The sequence below is a fragment of the Orycteropus afer genome, unplaced genomic scaffold, assembly GCF_000298275.1.
Source record: "Orycteropus afer afer isolate SDZICR_OR568_19922 unplaced genomic scaffold, OryAfe1.0 scaffold00003, whole genome shotgun sequence".
NCBI classification, from domain to species: Eukaryota; Metazoa; Chordata; class Mammalia; order Tubulidentata; family Orycteropodidae; genus Orycteropus; species Orycteropus afer.
Window position 1 is genome coordinate 24,501,510 of NW_006921590.1, and position 17,837 is coordinate 24,519,346.

At 38.9% G+C, this 17,837-nt stretch overlaps 1 protein-coding gene across 1 annotated transcript in view; it reads left to right on the plus strand.

The window, feature by feature from the left end:
• Positions 1-17,837, plus strand: part of COL6A5 (collagen type VI alpha 5 chain) — a 135,925-nt gene that overhangs the window by 16,528 nt on the left and 101,560 nt on the right. The window contains exons 2-6 of the mRNA XM_007936816.2: positions 789-884; positions 3,019-3,612; positions 5,290-5,922; positions 10,300-10,860; positions 14,133-14,687. Of these exons, the coding sequence (XP_007935007.2) occupies positions 789-884; positions 3,019-3,612; positions 5,290-5,922; positions 10,300-10,860; positions 14,133-14,687 (2,439 nt within the window). The remainder of the gene's footprint in view (positions 1-788; positions 885-3,018; positions 3,613-5,289; positions 5,923-10,299; positions 10,861-14,132; positions 14,688-17,837) is intronic.

Genomic DNA, 17,837 nt, shown 5'->3' on the forward strand with positions numbered 1-17,837 from the left:
CATATGGAGTATAGTTCTACTCTGACACACATGAGGTCATCATGAGTTAGAACTGACTCAAGGGCAACTTTTTTTTTTTTTTTTTAAATTTTTGAGTATTGGTCATTTTGATCTATTTCCTTTGAATAACAAGTCTGATTTGGTAGGCTGTTTATGATATTGTCATCTTCCCTGAGGAGTTCTGATTGATTGCAAGCAGAAGAGAAATGCTGACTTTAAAGTAATTTGTAAAACTGTTTATAAGTGAGAGAACAATTTTTACAAGGCTTTAAAGAAGAAATGGAAAGCCTATTGATTTTTATGAGCCAAGTTATGAGCATACATCATAATCATTGTTGGCATAACAATAGAGGATAAAAAAGAGGTATTTTAAAAAATTCAATGAGGATATAGATTTTGTATAAACTTTATAGCAGAGTGGCTAATAGCTTGGGCTCTGTCTGTGTCACCTGGTCTGGGTTGGTATGTTGGCTCTGCAGGTAACCAAGCCTCTCTGTGCTTTTCTCATCAGTCACATACAATAATAGTACCTCCCTCTAAGGCTGTTTTGAGTATTAAATTAAATAATACTTGTACAACACTGACAAAAGTACCTAAATCCTAGCAAGGGCTCAATGAACATGAGCACTATCTTCAACAATGCTTTGTTTGGATTTTACCACCACATCTGAGATTGCTCAACAAATACTTATTTACAGTGTATTGTGCTCTAACCCAATTTTCCCAGTAGTTATGTCCTAGTACACAGGATTTTTCATATTGTAATTAATTTTTTTTTCCTCCTTCAGAGTTAAAGCAACAGATCTTCACTAACAAAATGCTCCTGATTCTACTTGTTCTAGTTCTTTGGACTGAAACATCAGCTGATCAGAGCGCAGGTACTAGTGTTTATTATTATTATTTATGTATATTATCATTTAGGGTAATAAATATTTTTATGCCCCAGCAAACCTTTATTTTAATAAGTAGAGAGAAAGAAAAAAAATTACTGAAACATAAAAGCGGAAAGCATTTAGTAGTTGTTGTGGGTATACGGTATCAAGCAAACTTAATTTTTCAAAGATGACAGAAACCCCTGGGTGAAAGTTGTGAATCATACTTCACCTGCCTAGAGAACCTTTAGTCATTTACTGATTTGCTAAGTCCCAGTGTTCTCCACATCTTCATGAAAAGTCAACCCATTTGCACGTAGGTCAGTTTGTATTGTGACCTTAGTAAATGAAATGAAAAAGGAAAAAAAAGAAACCCCGCAAAGAAAACAAATATTAAGTATTCACGTGTTTAAACTATTGCCTTGCTTTTACAAACGTGAAATAGGAAAGGGATTAATATATTTTATTTTGGCAGGGAGAGAGTATGAAACCTAGGTTTTGCTCCTCTCCTATAATTACTAAAAACATTTCAGACAAGTGTTTCTAATTCTGCACTGTGATAACCTAGGATTTAATGACAAATTTCTGAGTTACTTTAAAGCAAGACATTTATCAGCACATCACCAATTATGGGAGTCTGGGCGAATGACCACAATTGCTAAGGTAGACCCTGTTGGTGCCTCCCATTCCCCAGACCCTTTCTAATGGGCTGACAAACCCATCCCCTAGCTGTTGTGAATATCGCCTGCAACAGCTCATATCTGACTCCCACTACTTAGTGGAGTTTATTGTGTCTGATGGGAGCCACTTTATCCAGAAGGTTATCCCTATAGCCCTCTGACTTCCACCCCCAATTTCTGGGGCTGATCTGTAGCCAATGGCTGACTGATAGGGGCATACAAAACCTGGCCCCCTTGTGAAGTAGGGACAGCTGTGGTATAATTTATGATCCAGAATCCTCTGCAGATCAGGCCAAGGCTAGATGTTCTCAGAGAATACATCTTTCTTTGCTCCTTTCCTACCTTATCTTGCTTCTCCTATATGCCTTCCACCTCAGCCAAACCCATGCACTCAAGTCTCTGCCTCAGGCTTTGCTTCTAGGATCTTCAACCCAAGATAGATTACCCTATATTGTTTCTAAAAGACTACTTTGGGACTTTCTGGGGTGGTCTCATGTTGTCTGTTCTCTAGTACATCAGAGTTTAAGGTTTCAGAACAACAACAAAGTCAGATTGACTGGTGAAACCTCCTAGATTATGGGCCCAGGTTACCCTTCAGGCCGAGAACTGGACTAACTCCTATGGGTTAGTTCTCAGCCAACCAATAGGAAAGCCTACAATCTGAACACCTACCCCAGGGAGATGTACCCCTTAGAACAATCAACTGTGAGAGATTGGAAGGGTAGCATTTGCATAGAGGGAAAAGTAGATGGATAGGAATGGATAAGTAAGAAGGACACAGGGATGGGATAAGCACAAAGAGGTTGGAGGAGAGCTGTTCCTCAGCCCTCAATATCATAAACAGCTTACCAAATCAGATTTATTATAGCAAGGGAAATATATCAAAATGACCAATACTCAAAAATTTTTTTAAAAAGTTGCCCTTGAGTCAGTTCTAACTCATGATGACCCCATGTGTGTCAGAGTAGAACTATACTCCATATGGTTTTCAATGGCTGAGGTTTTTTTTTTAAGTAGATCACCAAGCCTTTCTTCTGAGGTGCCTAGTGCTGAGGTGCCTTTCTTCTGAGGAGAGGTGTTCCATTGCAGGAATTGTAATTGGATGCCATGAAACAAAATGTTTATGAAATGTTGAGTGTAAAATGAATCTGCTTTGTAAATTTGCAACTGAATCACAGTAATTTCTTTCTTTCTACCCCCTCCCCCCATAAAAAGGTCAGATTGTCTGGTATATAGTTGAGAAAGAAAAATCAGCTGGCTAACTTTACTAAAAACTCCTTATTTTTCATTTTAGCAAAACAAGTAGTTTCTTCTCTTTGACCTCTAAAAGACATTTTCCTTGGGATTCTGAATTACTCTGAACAGTAGGACATATTCTCATGTAAGTACCATGGTCTGAAATGTAAAGACTGAACAATAACCTAGTTTTACTTTGTTTTGTTGTTGTTTTGTTTTGATATGGCCAGGTCCTGACTATGCAGATGTCGTGTTTCTGATAGACAGCTCTGATCACCTGGGAACTAAGTCATTCCCCTTTGTAAGAACATTCATTAGCAAAATGATCAATAGTCTTCCCATAGAGACCAACAAATACCGCGTGGCCCTGGCCCAGTACAGTGATGAGCTCCACAATGAATTCCAACTGAGCACCTTCAAATCGAAGAACGCCATGTTGAACCATCTCAAGAAGAACTTCAAGTTCCTTGGTGGATCCCTAAGGATAGGAAATGCTCTCCAGGAAGCTCATAGGACCTATTTCTCTACACCCACAGATGGGAGAGACAAGAAACAGTTTCCTCCCATTTTGGTGGTCCTGGCTTCAGCTGAGTCTGAGGATGATGTGGAAGAGGCTGCTAGGGCCTTGCAGAATGATGGGGTGAGGATCGTGTCTGTGGGGATGCAGAGAGCTTCAGAGGAAACCTTGAAGACCATGGCCACATCTCAGTTTCATTTCTACCTGAGGACAGTTAGAGACCTAGGCATGTTTTCCCAAAACATGACACAAATCATCAAGGATGTAACTCAGTACAGGGAAGCAGCAGTTGATGCTGATATACAAAGTAAGTAAGCCCTGGGTTGAGGTACTTGTTCCCTGTGGGGATCTGCATCTCTACACCCTCATTTCTTTCAACTCCCATCCTGGTTTCCATGATTTGTTGTTCTTATTAGTTGCAATCAAATTGATTCTGACTCATGGTGACACCTTGTATGCAGAGTGGAACTGCTCCATAGGGTTTTCAGGTGCCTAGAACAATGCCTGTGACCTTTGGAAAACAGATTGTTAAACCTGTCTTCTGAGGTACCTCTGGATGGGTTTGAATGACCAACCTTTTGGCTATAGTTGAGAGCATAACTATTCATGCCAGGTGATGGTAGTGGTGGTGGGACTCCAGGGTTTCCATGACTAAAAACTCCAAAAAGCAAACCCATTGCCATTGAGTCAATTTTGACTCAGAGTGATTAGCCATACTGAATTATTGGAAATGCCTACACATCATGCTATTCCTCACCTCTGCCTTGGCTTATGGCATTTTCTGTGACAGAAATATTTTGTGCTTCTTTGCCTTGTTACAGCCTGAACAACTCCTATCATTATTTAAATCTCAATCCTAGAGTCATGTCATCTTGGAAACTTTTCATTTCAGATTTATTTTCAGGAGTCACAAGTCCCTGTGCACAACTGAGACCAGTATCACTTCCCACACTGCATAATTTTCCAGTTCTGTGCTTGTCCTCTCTTATACCACCAATGAACTGGCAGTACCATGAGGGCAGCCTTAGCAACTCATATTTACCTCTGTATTCCTAGTGGCTAGCACAATGCCTGACAATAAGCTGGTGTTCAATTTCTTAATGAGTGAATAAATAAGTCTTACAGATAAAGAAATAAGGCCTTTGTTCTTCTCCTCAGAGTCTTGACACACAGTGTGAGACATACAATAATATTCAATAAATGCCTATCACTTAATATATAATTACACTAAGTGAGAGCAATACCCGATAATGTGACACCCAACAGCACATGTTCATGCTTTTTGTTCAACCAGGCAAAGAAGGGATATCATCAGTTGTAGAGTAATGCAGTGTCTATCTGGGGCTACCCCACATGGCCAGATCTTTCTCAACCAAATATTATTCTTTCAGAGAGATCTTTCCTGACTTCTTCATGTCCCAGGTAAATTAGACCCACTTCACATCCCAGAAAAAGCACTTGATTGAGTCACCTATTTTATTTCCTTTCTAACATTTATTACTGTCTGAAACAATATAATCTGGTTATTTGCCCCCTCCCAGAGAATACAAGGTCTCTGAGGTCAGAGATATTTCTGCTTACTCATCCCTGAATTCCAACAGTTAAGAGAGCAATGGAGGTGAGAGTGGTGGTGTTCAAGGTGGTGTTGGTGTTGAGGATGGTGATGGTGGTGGTGGTAGTGGTGGTGATGACAGAGGTGGTGAAGGTGGTGGTGGTGGGATGTAAAAGGAAAATTGGTGAGAAGCATTCTTCACATAGAGGAAACAGCATAGAAAAAAAAAAATCAACGAAGTCAATATCTTTGTAGACATTGTTAAGAATTTTGATCTTTCGTTCCAATCTACTAGAGGTCAACAATCAATACTAACTACATCTGTCTTGACTACTTATATTTTCAGTAATGCCTTTTGACAATCTGTAAAGTACTTTCCACCTTCTGAGCCAGTGGTTTATATTAATCCTCATACCTTTTATGTCTCCACAGTTCTAATGCCCATGGACTGTCAGAGAGATTCACTTGCTGACCTTGTGTTCTTGATAGATGAGTCGCTTGGCACCACACAAAATTTAAGGTACCTGCAGAGATTCCTGAAGAATATCACCACCTCTGTGGATGTGAGCTATAACTGCATGCGTCTTGGGCTGATGAGTTACAGTGACAGAGCAGAGACTATTTCTTTTCTGAAATCAAGCACAACCCAGTCTCAATTTCAGCAGCAAATCCAGAAGCTTTCTGTCCGGCCTGAGAAATCCAATGCCGGTGCTGCCATTGAGAAGATGAGGAGAGAAGCCTTTTCAGAGTCAAGTGGTAGCAGAAGAGCCCAAGGAGTTCCTCAAGTTGCAGTCCTGGTCACCCACAGACCATCAGATGATGAGGTGCGTGAGGCTGCACTGAAACTTCGACAGGAGGGTGTGACCATGTTTGCCATGAGCATCGAAGGGGCCAACAATACCCAGTTACAAGAAATAGTGTCTTACCCTCCAGAACAGACAATTTCCAAGCTGAATTCCTATGCAGACTTGGAAACATATAGTAAGAAGTTCCTGAAAAAGCTCCAGAATGAAATATGGTCCCACATTTCTATACGGGCTGAACAAGTGGACCTTGATAAAACTGGTATGTTTTTAAAAGTACTTGTCTTATAGAAGTAGTAAGAATGGTTGGGGTGAGATGGGAGTGAAAACTGACTGCAAATGAATAAGGGCAATTTTTGGAGTTATGGAAGTGTTCTAAAACTGGATTTTGGTGATGTCACACAATTGTGTCAATTTACAAAATTCATTGAATGATAAATACACTTACAGAGGATGAATTTTAAAGTATGTAAATTATACCTCAATAAACTATTTTAAAAAGTCATATGTCTTAAGTATAGAATATTTTAATATTGTGCATAAACATAAAGAAGAAAATAAAATTGCCTATAACCTTCTCACATAACATTCTTTACATTTATTTCTTTATATCCCATTGCTTGTCTGACTCTCTCTCTCTACCTGTCTGTCTTGTTTCTTTCTCCACTCAGGCACACACATGCACACATTTTTTTTAAAAAAAATGTCATCACATTGGATATATCACCGCTGTCCAATAGAACTTTCTGTGATAATGGAAATGTTTTGTATCTGTGCTGTTCAGTAACATAGCCACTAACCATATGTAGCCACTGAGTAATTAAATGTGGCTGGTGTGATGTAACTAAGGAAATGAATTTAAAATTTTATTTAATTTTAATTTATTCTAGTTTTAATTTTAATAGCCACATGTGACTAGTGGTTACCATACTAGACAGTGCAGACATATACAATTGGGTAGTTTATATTCATTACAATTACATTTGGCTGTGACTAACAGAAGAAACCAAAATAGAATTATTTTGTCTGTTTCACAAACAATTTCAGAGGTAGTTAAGTGGTACTGGTGTGGTACATCACATTGTCAGTGACTTGTTTCTGTAATTTAATTTTGTTTTTTGCTATTTGTGGCCTTTATTCTCAGGATCACCTCATGGTCCAAGATAACTGCCCCAGCATCATATTCATATCCAACAAGAAAGAAAGATAAAAGAGAAGGGAAAGGGCATGCATATACCTCCTTTCCTTCAAGGATTCTTCCAAGAAGTTACATGTACCATTTCTGCTTACATCCCATTGGCCATTTGGCTACAGGGCTTGACCCAGTTTGCCATAAGCAACCACAAATCCAAAAAATAACCTACTGTATTGGATCAATCCCAAGTCATAGTGACCCTGTAGAACAGAGTAGAACTGTGCCTGTAGAGTTTCCTATGCTGTAATCTTTATGGAAGCAGACTGACACGTCTTTCTCCTGTGGAATGACTGGTGAGTTTGAAACACCGACCTTCAGTTAACAACCAAGTGCTTAATCACTGCACCAAGAGGCCAACAATACCCAGATAAAAGAAATAGAATTTAGTCACATGTCACACCTAGTTGGAAAAATGGGAGCTGGGAAATGAAATGTATTCTTTATTTGATTCAGTTGTGATAGAAGGAGGGAATGGATATTGGGATAACCAGTATATCCACATTACTTGCTTTTCTATCAACCATAGATCATGAACTTTTGTCCATTTCCTTAAATATTTTTCTACAACATTCTTTTGAAGCTGGGTATTATATTGCATTGTATGGATGTACCATAATTCATTTAATATACTCTGAATTGCTAGACATACAGGTTATTTCCAGTGTTTTGCTTTTATAAAAGTCTTGTCAGTTTCATCCTTATATTTACATCTTTATGCACATCCATGATTATTTTCTTGCATCTTGATCTTTTTCATTATTTTCCTTCCATCATTCTTATGATGTATATCCTACTTAAGATGCTTTGTGAATCTGCTATAATTTACCGAGTTCTTTTCAAAACTATATGCCAAGACACTTTGTGACAGAAATCTGATATCTTCACACATTTCCTCTGTATATAAAATGCTTCCAAACAATTGGAAATGGAATTTGGAAGCACTCACAATGAAAAGGATTAGAATCTTACAATTATATTAGAGGCTAATTTTAAACTCAAATAAACCATTTGATGGCAGGCTTGTGAACGCCTCCCAGGGCAGCCCTGGATTTGGTCTGGCAAATGTACATTGGAAAGCAGCAGCAAGAAACAAGTCCCCTGTCACCTCCTGAAAGACTCATAGGAAACTACCTCAGAATGGCAGCCACTTCGGTCTAGTACCAACTGTTCAGGGCATGCATAGGAAAGACATAAATCCTGGTATCTGTCAGGGACTTTGCAATGATGTGACAAAGAACAATATTGTCATTATAGAAATTCTAAATGGGAAAGTATAGGACCAAAACTATGGTAAGGACCATGCAAGAATTGTTATCTTCCAAAACACCTCAATGATTGTCTCCTTATTAATTCAGTAGCTCTCAAATATTGGTATATGTCTTAGTTAGAGTTTTCTAGAGAAAGAGAAACAGTGAATGTATACATAGATAGATAGATAGATGGAGATTTACTTCAAGGGACTGGCTCACACAACTGTGGGAGCAAGTCCAAAACCTGTAAGTCAGGCAGCAGGATGGAGACTTCTGCAGGTTTACATCCATAGGTCAGTAACAGGGGAGTACATACAGAGTTGAGAGAAAAAGAGTGAGTTCTTCCCAAGTACCTCTTTATAGTTTGAAGGAAGACCACATCCTAAGGAATGCCTCTTTCAACTGACTGATGACACTGTGTTACATGATGGAAGGTGATTACATTACATTGCATTAGATTACATTATGGAACAGGAACTAGTCTACTGTTTGGCAAAATCAATGGGAACCATAGCCTAGTCAAGTTGAGACATAACATTCACTGTCACAGTATCTGACTTATGTTGGGTTCTTCTGGAGTTGATGCCAGATAATGATTCATGTGAAATTTATGTTATAGGTAGTACTCCCAGGAAAAAAAACAAACAGTGGTAGAGAAGTGAGGAGATGGGACCAGGAAGACAAAGATGATAAGCAAAGTCTCATGAAAGTAACGTTAGTTCAATTCTACAGAGCCATTCTAGAGATTACACCTCCTTCCTTCTGCTGGGCACCTAATGTTTATTTATTAGTTATGTAGATAAATTAATCTGGTTACTTTTACATTTTGCTGACCTGAGATTAACCCTGTCTTTTTCAGATAACTTTGCTTATTTTTATAAGCAAAATATAATACATATAATGTGTTAATTTCATGGTTTAATCCCCAGAGTCAAATTTATTCCCAGTATTTATGGTTTCTTAAGGAACAATTCCCTTAAGTAGTGTCAAGAGCTATAAATTGCCAAAACATTATCAAGAAAGATAATAATTCTGAAATAACTAAACTATCTTGTAGTTTAAAGATTCATATACTAAATCGGTTAATTGTGTAAAGAAAGTAAACTTTAAAAATATGCTATTCTTCCCACCAAATTTGGATAAATGGTGAGATAGAGTAATAAACAGACTTTTAAGAAAGGTTGTGTATTCTTTTTTTAAAATAGAATCTGCTTGACAAAAAAAAGGAACATCAAGAGTTTATTCCTTTAAAAAAAATTATTGAACTCTTATAATGTGACAGACTGGGTGCTGGGCAGAAACAGAGAATTAGACAAAGTCTCTGGTCTTATGGAGCTGCCATCCTGTAGTAGAGGATGGGCTGTGCTCATGAACAAATGAGTAAGATAATTTCAGAAAGTAATGGATGCCATGAAGAAAATGAACAGGGTAATAGGATAGACAGTGACTGAAGTGTTTCAACTGGAGGGGTAGAGAACGTCTTATGAAGAACTGGCATTTGAGTTGACACACCCGTTATGAGAAGGAATCAGCCATGCACATATCTGGGTATGTAGGAAGGAAAATTCTAGGAAGAGAGGAAGGCAAGTACAAAGGCCCTGAAGCACATTCTGAGAACAGAGAGAAGCCCATTATACTTGGAGCACAGGGTTTGGTGTGAAGAGGTTTGATGTGATAGGGCCAGAGAATAAGCCAATTTGGGATGTTGAAATTCTAAACACAGTGATAAATTATTTAAGGAGAAGAGTAATATGATTTGATTTTGGTTTTAAGTATATCACTCTTTCTTCTCTGGGAAGAAGAGGTGGTTGGGACAATAAGAATAAAAGGTCATCTACCCCATCCCATTTCTCAGGGAAAGATAAAGCATGAACTGTCTAAGAAGGTAGGTTTTAAGAAAAACTATTCAACTTAGAGCTTGGAGAATTGGGGATTTGATCATTACTCTTTAACTTACAGGCTGTGTGACCTTATGCAAACCACTATGCATTACTCTTCTTCAGTGTCCTCATAAGGTTGTTGCAAACAATGGGCATGCATGTGTTCAATGGTCTGTACAGGCTCTATGCTGACATGAAGAGTCCTCAGTCTACAACCTCCACCGCCTCTCATGTTCCTCCACAAACCCTCTTGCTCAGTTCTCCCCAGAGAACAGAGAATGCACTTTCCACTTTCCTCTTTTTTTTCTTTCCAGGCTGTGTGGACACTTATGAGGCTGATTTCTATTTCCTCATTGATGGCTCAGGCAGCATCGAGCTAGAACAGTTTCAGGAAATCAAGACATTTATGTCTGCAGTGACAGAAATGTTTGTCATTGGCCCAGACAAAATCCGAGTTGGAGCTGTGCAGTACTCAGATGGCAGTACAGAGGAATTTGCTATTGGTATCTATTCTAATGATATTGATTTAAAGAAGGCTATTTTTAACATCAAGCAACGAGGAGGTGGAACTTGCACGGGGGAAGCCCTGCAATTTATGCTGCCAATAATAAAGGCGGGAAGGGAGCAGCGGCCATCTGGAGTTCCCTCCTACCTTATCGTGCTGACTGATGGCCAGTCTGCAGACAAAGTCCTGGAACCTGCAGAGAGACTAAGGGCTGAAGGGATCACCATCTATGCAGTTGGCATTGGGCAGGCCGTTAAGACAGAACTGCTAGAAATTGCTGGGAAAGAAGAACGGGTTAGCTATGGGCAGAACTTTGACTCTTTAAAAAGCATAAAAAATGAAGTTGTTCATGGCATCTGCACTGACAAAGGTAAGCAAAACAAAAATGGTTTTATTCTCTGCATTTCATCATTAATTGCTTCAGGCAGACTCACAACCAGGTTGAGACAAGGCACAGATATAGTAAGTGGTCTGGCAAACTTGTTTTTTGTAGATAACTCACTTTATCACTGTGAAGAGATTAAGCCCCACACTTTAAGATCAATTCTCAACATTGGAGAATCTCTTTAAGACAGTAAGAAAATGGCTAAAAATGTAGGACCTTAGCAAAGCCCACTGCTGTGGAGTGTAAGAGATTCTATTCCGTGTGTGTGCACACACCTGCATGCAAGGAAGGCAGATGAGTAGTTTGGAAAGAAAATGGGCTCTGGATTTAGATATTTAAGGGTTTAACTCACTTTCATGCTTGACTCTCAAACTTCCTCATCTATAAAATGAGAATCCACCAAACTTTCAGTTAATAGTTGAGAGCTTAACTCTACGCACCATCCAGGGATTCCTAGTCACCCATGAAGTCAAGGTAGAATGTGTTGATTGCCCATATTAGCACATAAAAATGCTGTCTTCTGAGAGATATGTTAGCTTACTGGTTAGAATAAAGATGTAGGAGTCAAAGGCTTAAGGTTCAAACCCGCTTTACCAGCTGTGAACCTTGACTAACTTATTTACTATCTACCTGGCTTGGTTTCCTTGTTTGTAAGCTTATGGTGAAGTTAGCAGTTCTGATGCATGTGGAGCTCTTAGAGAAGTACCTGACACAGAAGTTGGTTCATGTGTTCATTGATGAGGAAAGGAAGAGACTCAAACTTATTTTGAACTAACTAAAGTGAAATGTAGGAGCTCTGGTAGCATAGTGCCTAAGGCATTGGACTGCTAACCAGAAGGCTGGTAGTTCAAACCCACCAGCCACTCCTTGGAAGGAAGGTTGGGCAATCTACTTCTGTAGTGATACTGCCTCGGAAACCCAAGGAGGGGTTACTATGAGTCGGGTTCGACTGGATGGCAGTGAGTTTGGTTTTGTTTTGGAAAGTGAAATGGGTTTGAATTTTCTCTGAGCCTCTTAAAAATAGAAATAAATTATTAATAAACAAGTAACTAGCATTCGTAAGAAAATCCTAAATCATAATTTTGCTGATTTTTCTTCCTGTTCAGGGGAGTTTTCAGGATGTTTTAGAAAGAAGAGATTTAAAGGTCCCCAATGGCAGTGTAGTGCCTAAGGCATTTGACTGCTAACCAGAAGGCTGGTGATTCAAACCCATCAGCCACTCCCAGGAAGGAAGGTTGGGCAATCTATTTCCATAGTGATACCACCTTGGAAACCCAAGGAGGGGTCGCTATGAGTTGGATCTGACTCAGCAGCAGTGAGAGAGAATGTTTCCTGGAGTTGACATCAGGAAAAGTAAAATAATTTCAGGAAGCATAAAGTTGCTTGTATCTCAAGTCCATTCTGAGATGAAAGCCCAGGACCAATGTGAGGAGTTGCAGCACCTCTCTTGTGGTTCAGTTATCAGTGTGAAAATTGTCACAAGTTGTCATCAAGGAAATGAGCCAAAAGGTGGTGAATAGAGAGGCAGATAAACAAGGAGCTGAGGCTTGGGAGGGAGAAAAACCACTGGTCTCAGAGTCGAATCAGATGGAGTGAAAACCAGAGGACTGGTCAGTAGGAAGGTTAAGCTACTACAACAAAAAAACCCAATCTACAATGGTTTCAACAATGCAGAATATTATTTCTCTCTTACATAATAGTCCAGGTCTAGTAGAAAGGCTGTTTCATTCTCAGCAGATAGCATACATCTTTAGGTCAAAGTGTGGAAACTGCAGTTCTCATCTCCCTTTCCACTGTGGACATTGTGTTTCTTCTTTAAAGCTCCTCAGATAAACTCCAACAATCTTCTGTAGACTTCTACTAAAGAAGCAAATAAAATGTTCAAAAGCTTGAGATAATTTTTAACTCATCTCCTTCTCCACTGGAAAGGGAGAAAGAACCATCACACTCAATTGTTTTAATGGTAAGACCCAGAGTATCCAAATTACCCCTGGTCATATCTATCTTAGTCACATGGCCACATCTAGCCTCAAGAGAGGCTGGAAAATGTAGTCTTTAACTGGGCAACCATCTGCCTTCCTGGAACTTTATTACCATAGAAGAATGGAAGAACAGATACTAGGGAACAAGAAGCAACCTGTGTAAATAGATACAAGGAGATGGATGGACCCTGTGACCACTAAACCATTAAACATGTTAAATTCTATTACTTTTACATGTGTTACATGAAAGAGAGTCTTCCACACTTCACAGCAGTGGTACTGTGCCAAGACCACAGACATGCTCTGTGGCCTCCCTAGTCATGATTTTCAAGATGGCTTCTGGGGAGTTAGGGTCTTAAAGTGGTGGTTTTAGTGCCTCCTGGTGGGTAAGAGGTATGACCTTACACAAAACAAAAGCCAAAAACCAAAGTCACTGCCGTGGAGTAGATTGCAACTCATAACCACCCCTCCTTGGGTTTCTGAGGCAGTATCTCTAAGGAAGTAGATTGCCCAGTCTTCCTTCCAAGGAGTGGCTGGTGGTTCAAACCCACCAGTCTTCTGGTTAGCAGTCAAACGCCTTAGGCACTATGCAGTTATTAAAAAAAATAATTAATGTCTTTTTATTCTTCTACCAACCACTCCTCAGAAGGAAGCTTGGGCGATCTACGTCCATGGTGATATTGCTTCAGAAACTCAAGGAGAGATCGCTATGAGTCAGATCTGACTTGAGGCCAGTGTGTTTGTTTTGTTTATGTCCAATACTACTTGTTTATTTTTAAATAATATGGGATAGACTATGTGGATGTTGAGGGAGGGCTTGGTAAGAGGGTTTTCAGAGATAATAGACAGAAGGACAAAGGGCTAAGACAAAAGAGATACATGACAAAGAGACAACATATTTGCTATATATCTCCTGTGGATGCAGAGAATTGAATACTAGTGGTCTGATTCTTTACTGGGTCACCACTGCATCTAACACAAGAACTGATGCTTGGCATTTCGTATACCCTCAAGAATTATGAATGACTGAATTATGAATAAATGATAAATGAATGAATGAATACACACTGTGGACATTGCATTTCTTCTTTAAAGCTCCTCAGATTAACTTCAACGATCTTCTGTAGACTTCTACTAAAGAAGCAAATAAAATGTTCAAAGGCTTGAGATAATTTTTGTTTTCTGATTCATACATTTATGTTTGCTTAATGTTTCTACATATTGTAATAGTCATGCCAAAGTCATTCATTTCTGTTTTTTTTTAATAACATGCAGGATGTGAAGACATGAAGGCTGACATCATGTTTCTGGTGGACAGTTCTTCAAGTATCGGAGTTGACAATTACAAGATCATGAAAGATTTCATGAAAAATCTGCTAGCTAAGATCCAAATTGGTCCAAACAAAGCCCAAATTGGTGTTGTTCAGTTCAGTACTGATAGCAAGGAAGAGTTCCCACTTAACAAATACTTCACGCACAAAGAAATTTCTGATGCAATAGACATGATGTCTCTTATCAATCAAAACACTCTGACAGGAAAGGCACTGACTTTTGTAGCTGAATACCTCACCCCCACCAAGGGAGCTCGTCCTAATGTAAAAAAATTTCTCATCCTCATCACGGATGGAGAATCACCGTATAGTGTGAGAGAACCTGCTATAGCACTTCGGAACGAAGGTGTGATCATCCTCTCTGTGGGGGTGTTTGGTGCCAATAGAACTCAGCTAGAGGAGATCAGTGGAGATGGCAGTCTGGTTTTCCAGGTTGAGAAATTTGTTGATCTAAAGGCAATAGAAAGTAAATTCCTCTTTCGTGTATGCACCCTCCATGGTAAGTGACCCTGTTACCCTTCAAGACTCCAGGGTATGAGTTATTGATGTCATAGTGGGGTGAGTGGTATGTATTTCACTCTGGACTTGGCCTTTACCTAGACTTAATTGTTAAGTTTTGGTCTTATGTATGTTATATGAAAACACTTATGACCTCCAAAATATTTCAGAATAATAATTTTGGCAACAACTCATAGGAAACAAAATAGGCTGAATTGGATGACTTCAGATATATTCCAAGAAAGTCTTCAAATTTTACATTAAACTTCCAACTCTCCAATATCTGTATACCTGGATATTCAGGTGCTAACTTTTAATCCCAAATGATCTGCCAGCATTATTTATTTATTTGGCAAGCTATAACCATTGTTAAACCATAAATAATCAGAAATACAAATTCATCTTCCTCTTAGTTAAATTAAATCCAGTACAATAACCCTTCTGTCCCCCTCCAAAAAACATCTAACCATGGCTTAAAGATGTTGTCTTATCAGTTGCCATCAAGTCTGCTCTGACTCATGGCAACCTTATGTGTAAAAGAATAAAATGTTGCCCAGTATCTTTTAAACAGAGGGTATATTTCCATTACTTCATATGATTTTTCTTAACCTTTATCAACCAGGTATTTATAAAGAGGGATCACTATGAGTCAGGTCCAACTTGACGGCACAGCACAACAATATACATATATAAGGAGCTCTAGTGGTGCAGTGCTTAAGGCATTTGAGCTAACCAGAAAGTTTGTGGTTCAAATCCACTAGCCGCTCTGTGGAAGGAAGATGGGGCAATCTACTTCCATAAAGATTTACCACTTCAGAAACCCAATGGGGGTTGCTATGAATCAGAATTGATTCAATGGCAGTGAGTTTGGTTTTTGGTTTTATACGTGTATTTATCCCTTTGGAAATTTTTAATTTGTTGCTTTTTTTTTTTTTCCCCTGATTGTTTGGGGGTCATCTTTATCTCACAAATTCTATTGCTTTTCAATCATATTGAGCAACCTTCAGTTTGAACACATCAATTGTTAATGGCTCTTAAATGAGAACTTGCTGTAAATCCATACATTGTCAAAAACAACTGTGCTTTTGATCAGAGTTCCAGTAAGATGGCAGAATAGGCAGAGAAACACACAGACCCTCTTCAACAAAGAAAAGGGGAACTAATAACAGATACAGAAGATAATCCTGGAGCCCTGAGCTTTGAAGGGAAGCATATAGAAGTGGACTAAACTCCAACTAGTAGAAGAACCTGCATGAAACAACATAAAATGAGACATACAGAGCTGCAGTCTGTTAGTGATCCTGATGGCATGGACAGCTTGGATATTGCCAAGTGGTGTTAAGACCTAAGAATTAACCTAAGAATTGGCCCTGCTAGCCAGGGGCTGCATGAAGGACTACACTGGTGGCTGATGAATAAAAGGGGAAGCAGTGAAGAGGGAGAAGGGCTGAGCTGTGGACTTTTGGCTGTCCAGAGGGTGCAGCCATTTTGAATGTTTACAAGTGTTTCACCCATTTTGCTATTTAAAGTGACATCATTCTCCCACATTGCTGAGACTTAAGAATAGGCTCCACCTGCTGGGAACCACAAGGATATTCCGGACACGAACAACTGGAAAGGTGCAATATTCCTCTTGTTATTCTTAGACCACACACTCTCTTGTTGAATGGAGGTGCTGCTATCCCTCACTCCCATCCACTTTCTGGGCTGGCAGAAATCCCATCCTAGTCTGTGTGCTCAGACAAAGCCTAGGTGCCCTGCCCCACCCTGCCAAGATTTTTTTTCCTGTTTGATTATTTTTGTCTGTTTTAAAATTATTATTATTATCGTCCCTTTTCTTTTTTTTTTTTTTTATTCTTCCCTATCCAGGTTCTAGTTTTCAGCTTTTTCTCTCTTCCCTCTTCCTGGTTCCCATTTTTTTTTTTTTTTTTCATTCTCATGGTTAACCACATTCCTTGTTTTTCTTTTTACATTTTTCCCATTTTTTTCTTCATCACTCTCCTACTCTACCTTTTCTCTCTTGTTGCCCTCTCCTCAGATATTGCAAGTTTTTTTCTTTTCTTTTTTCTTTTATTGGTGATTATTTCTGTGTGTTTATACAGTGTGTTTTTGGCCACTTGCTTTTACTTTTTTGATGGTTTTTCAATTGTTGTTTTCATCTAACACAGTGAGTAATAGCAACAGTGCCCATACAATGCAACTATACCTACACCTTCTGCAGTTCCACTTACTGAATGGGAGCCAGCACTGCCTTTTCCACCACTGGCCAATGACAAATGACCACCAAAAAAAAGCCTGACTCACCCTTAGCTGCTCTTCACAAACAGTTAACAGAGATCTAAATATAGCAAAATGTGTCGGAGACAACAGACCATTACAGTCCACACAGAAGCAAGATAAAGCAGGAGAAACAAGGGAGCAGAATACAGACTCAGAACACATCCCTGAGGAAGAACCAGCATTAGAACTCCCTGATAAGGAATTCAAAAGAATTATACTTAGGTATCTTCAAAGGACTGAGGGACAGATCAAGGAAAACACAGGCAAAATTAAGGAAAACACAGACAAAACTCTAGAACAATCTTGGAAGACAATACAAGAACAAAATGACAAAATAAATGAAAAATTAGATATGATACAAAATCTACAGATAGAAATCCAGAAGATTAATACTAAATTTTCAGAACTAGATAACACATTGAAAGGACAAAGGAGTAGAATAGAATCAATGGAAGACAGAATTAATGGGATTGAAGACAAATACCTAAATACTTCTTTGGAAAGGGTCACTCAGAAAAAAGATCAAAACAAAATGAAGAAAGCCTAAGGTTAGTTAATGTGGGTTACCATCAAAAGAAATAACCTACATGTAATTCGAATTCCGTAGCAGGAAGAGAAAAAGAAAACCACTGAGAAAACTGTCCAAGATTTGTTGGAAAAGAACTTCCCTGATATGATGAAAGATGAGAATATATCCATTCAGGAAGTCCAACAAACCCCAAACAGGATAGACACCAAAAGAAAATCACCAAGATATATCATCATCAAACTCATCAAAACCAAAGACAAAGAAAGAATCCTGAAAGCAGCACAGGAAAAACAAAAAGTTACTTACAAAGGACAGCCAGTAAGAATACGCTCTGATTTCTCA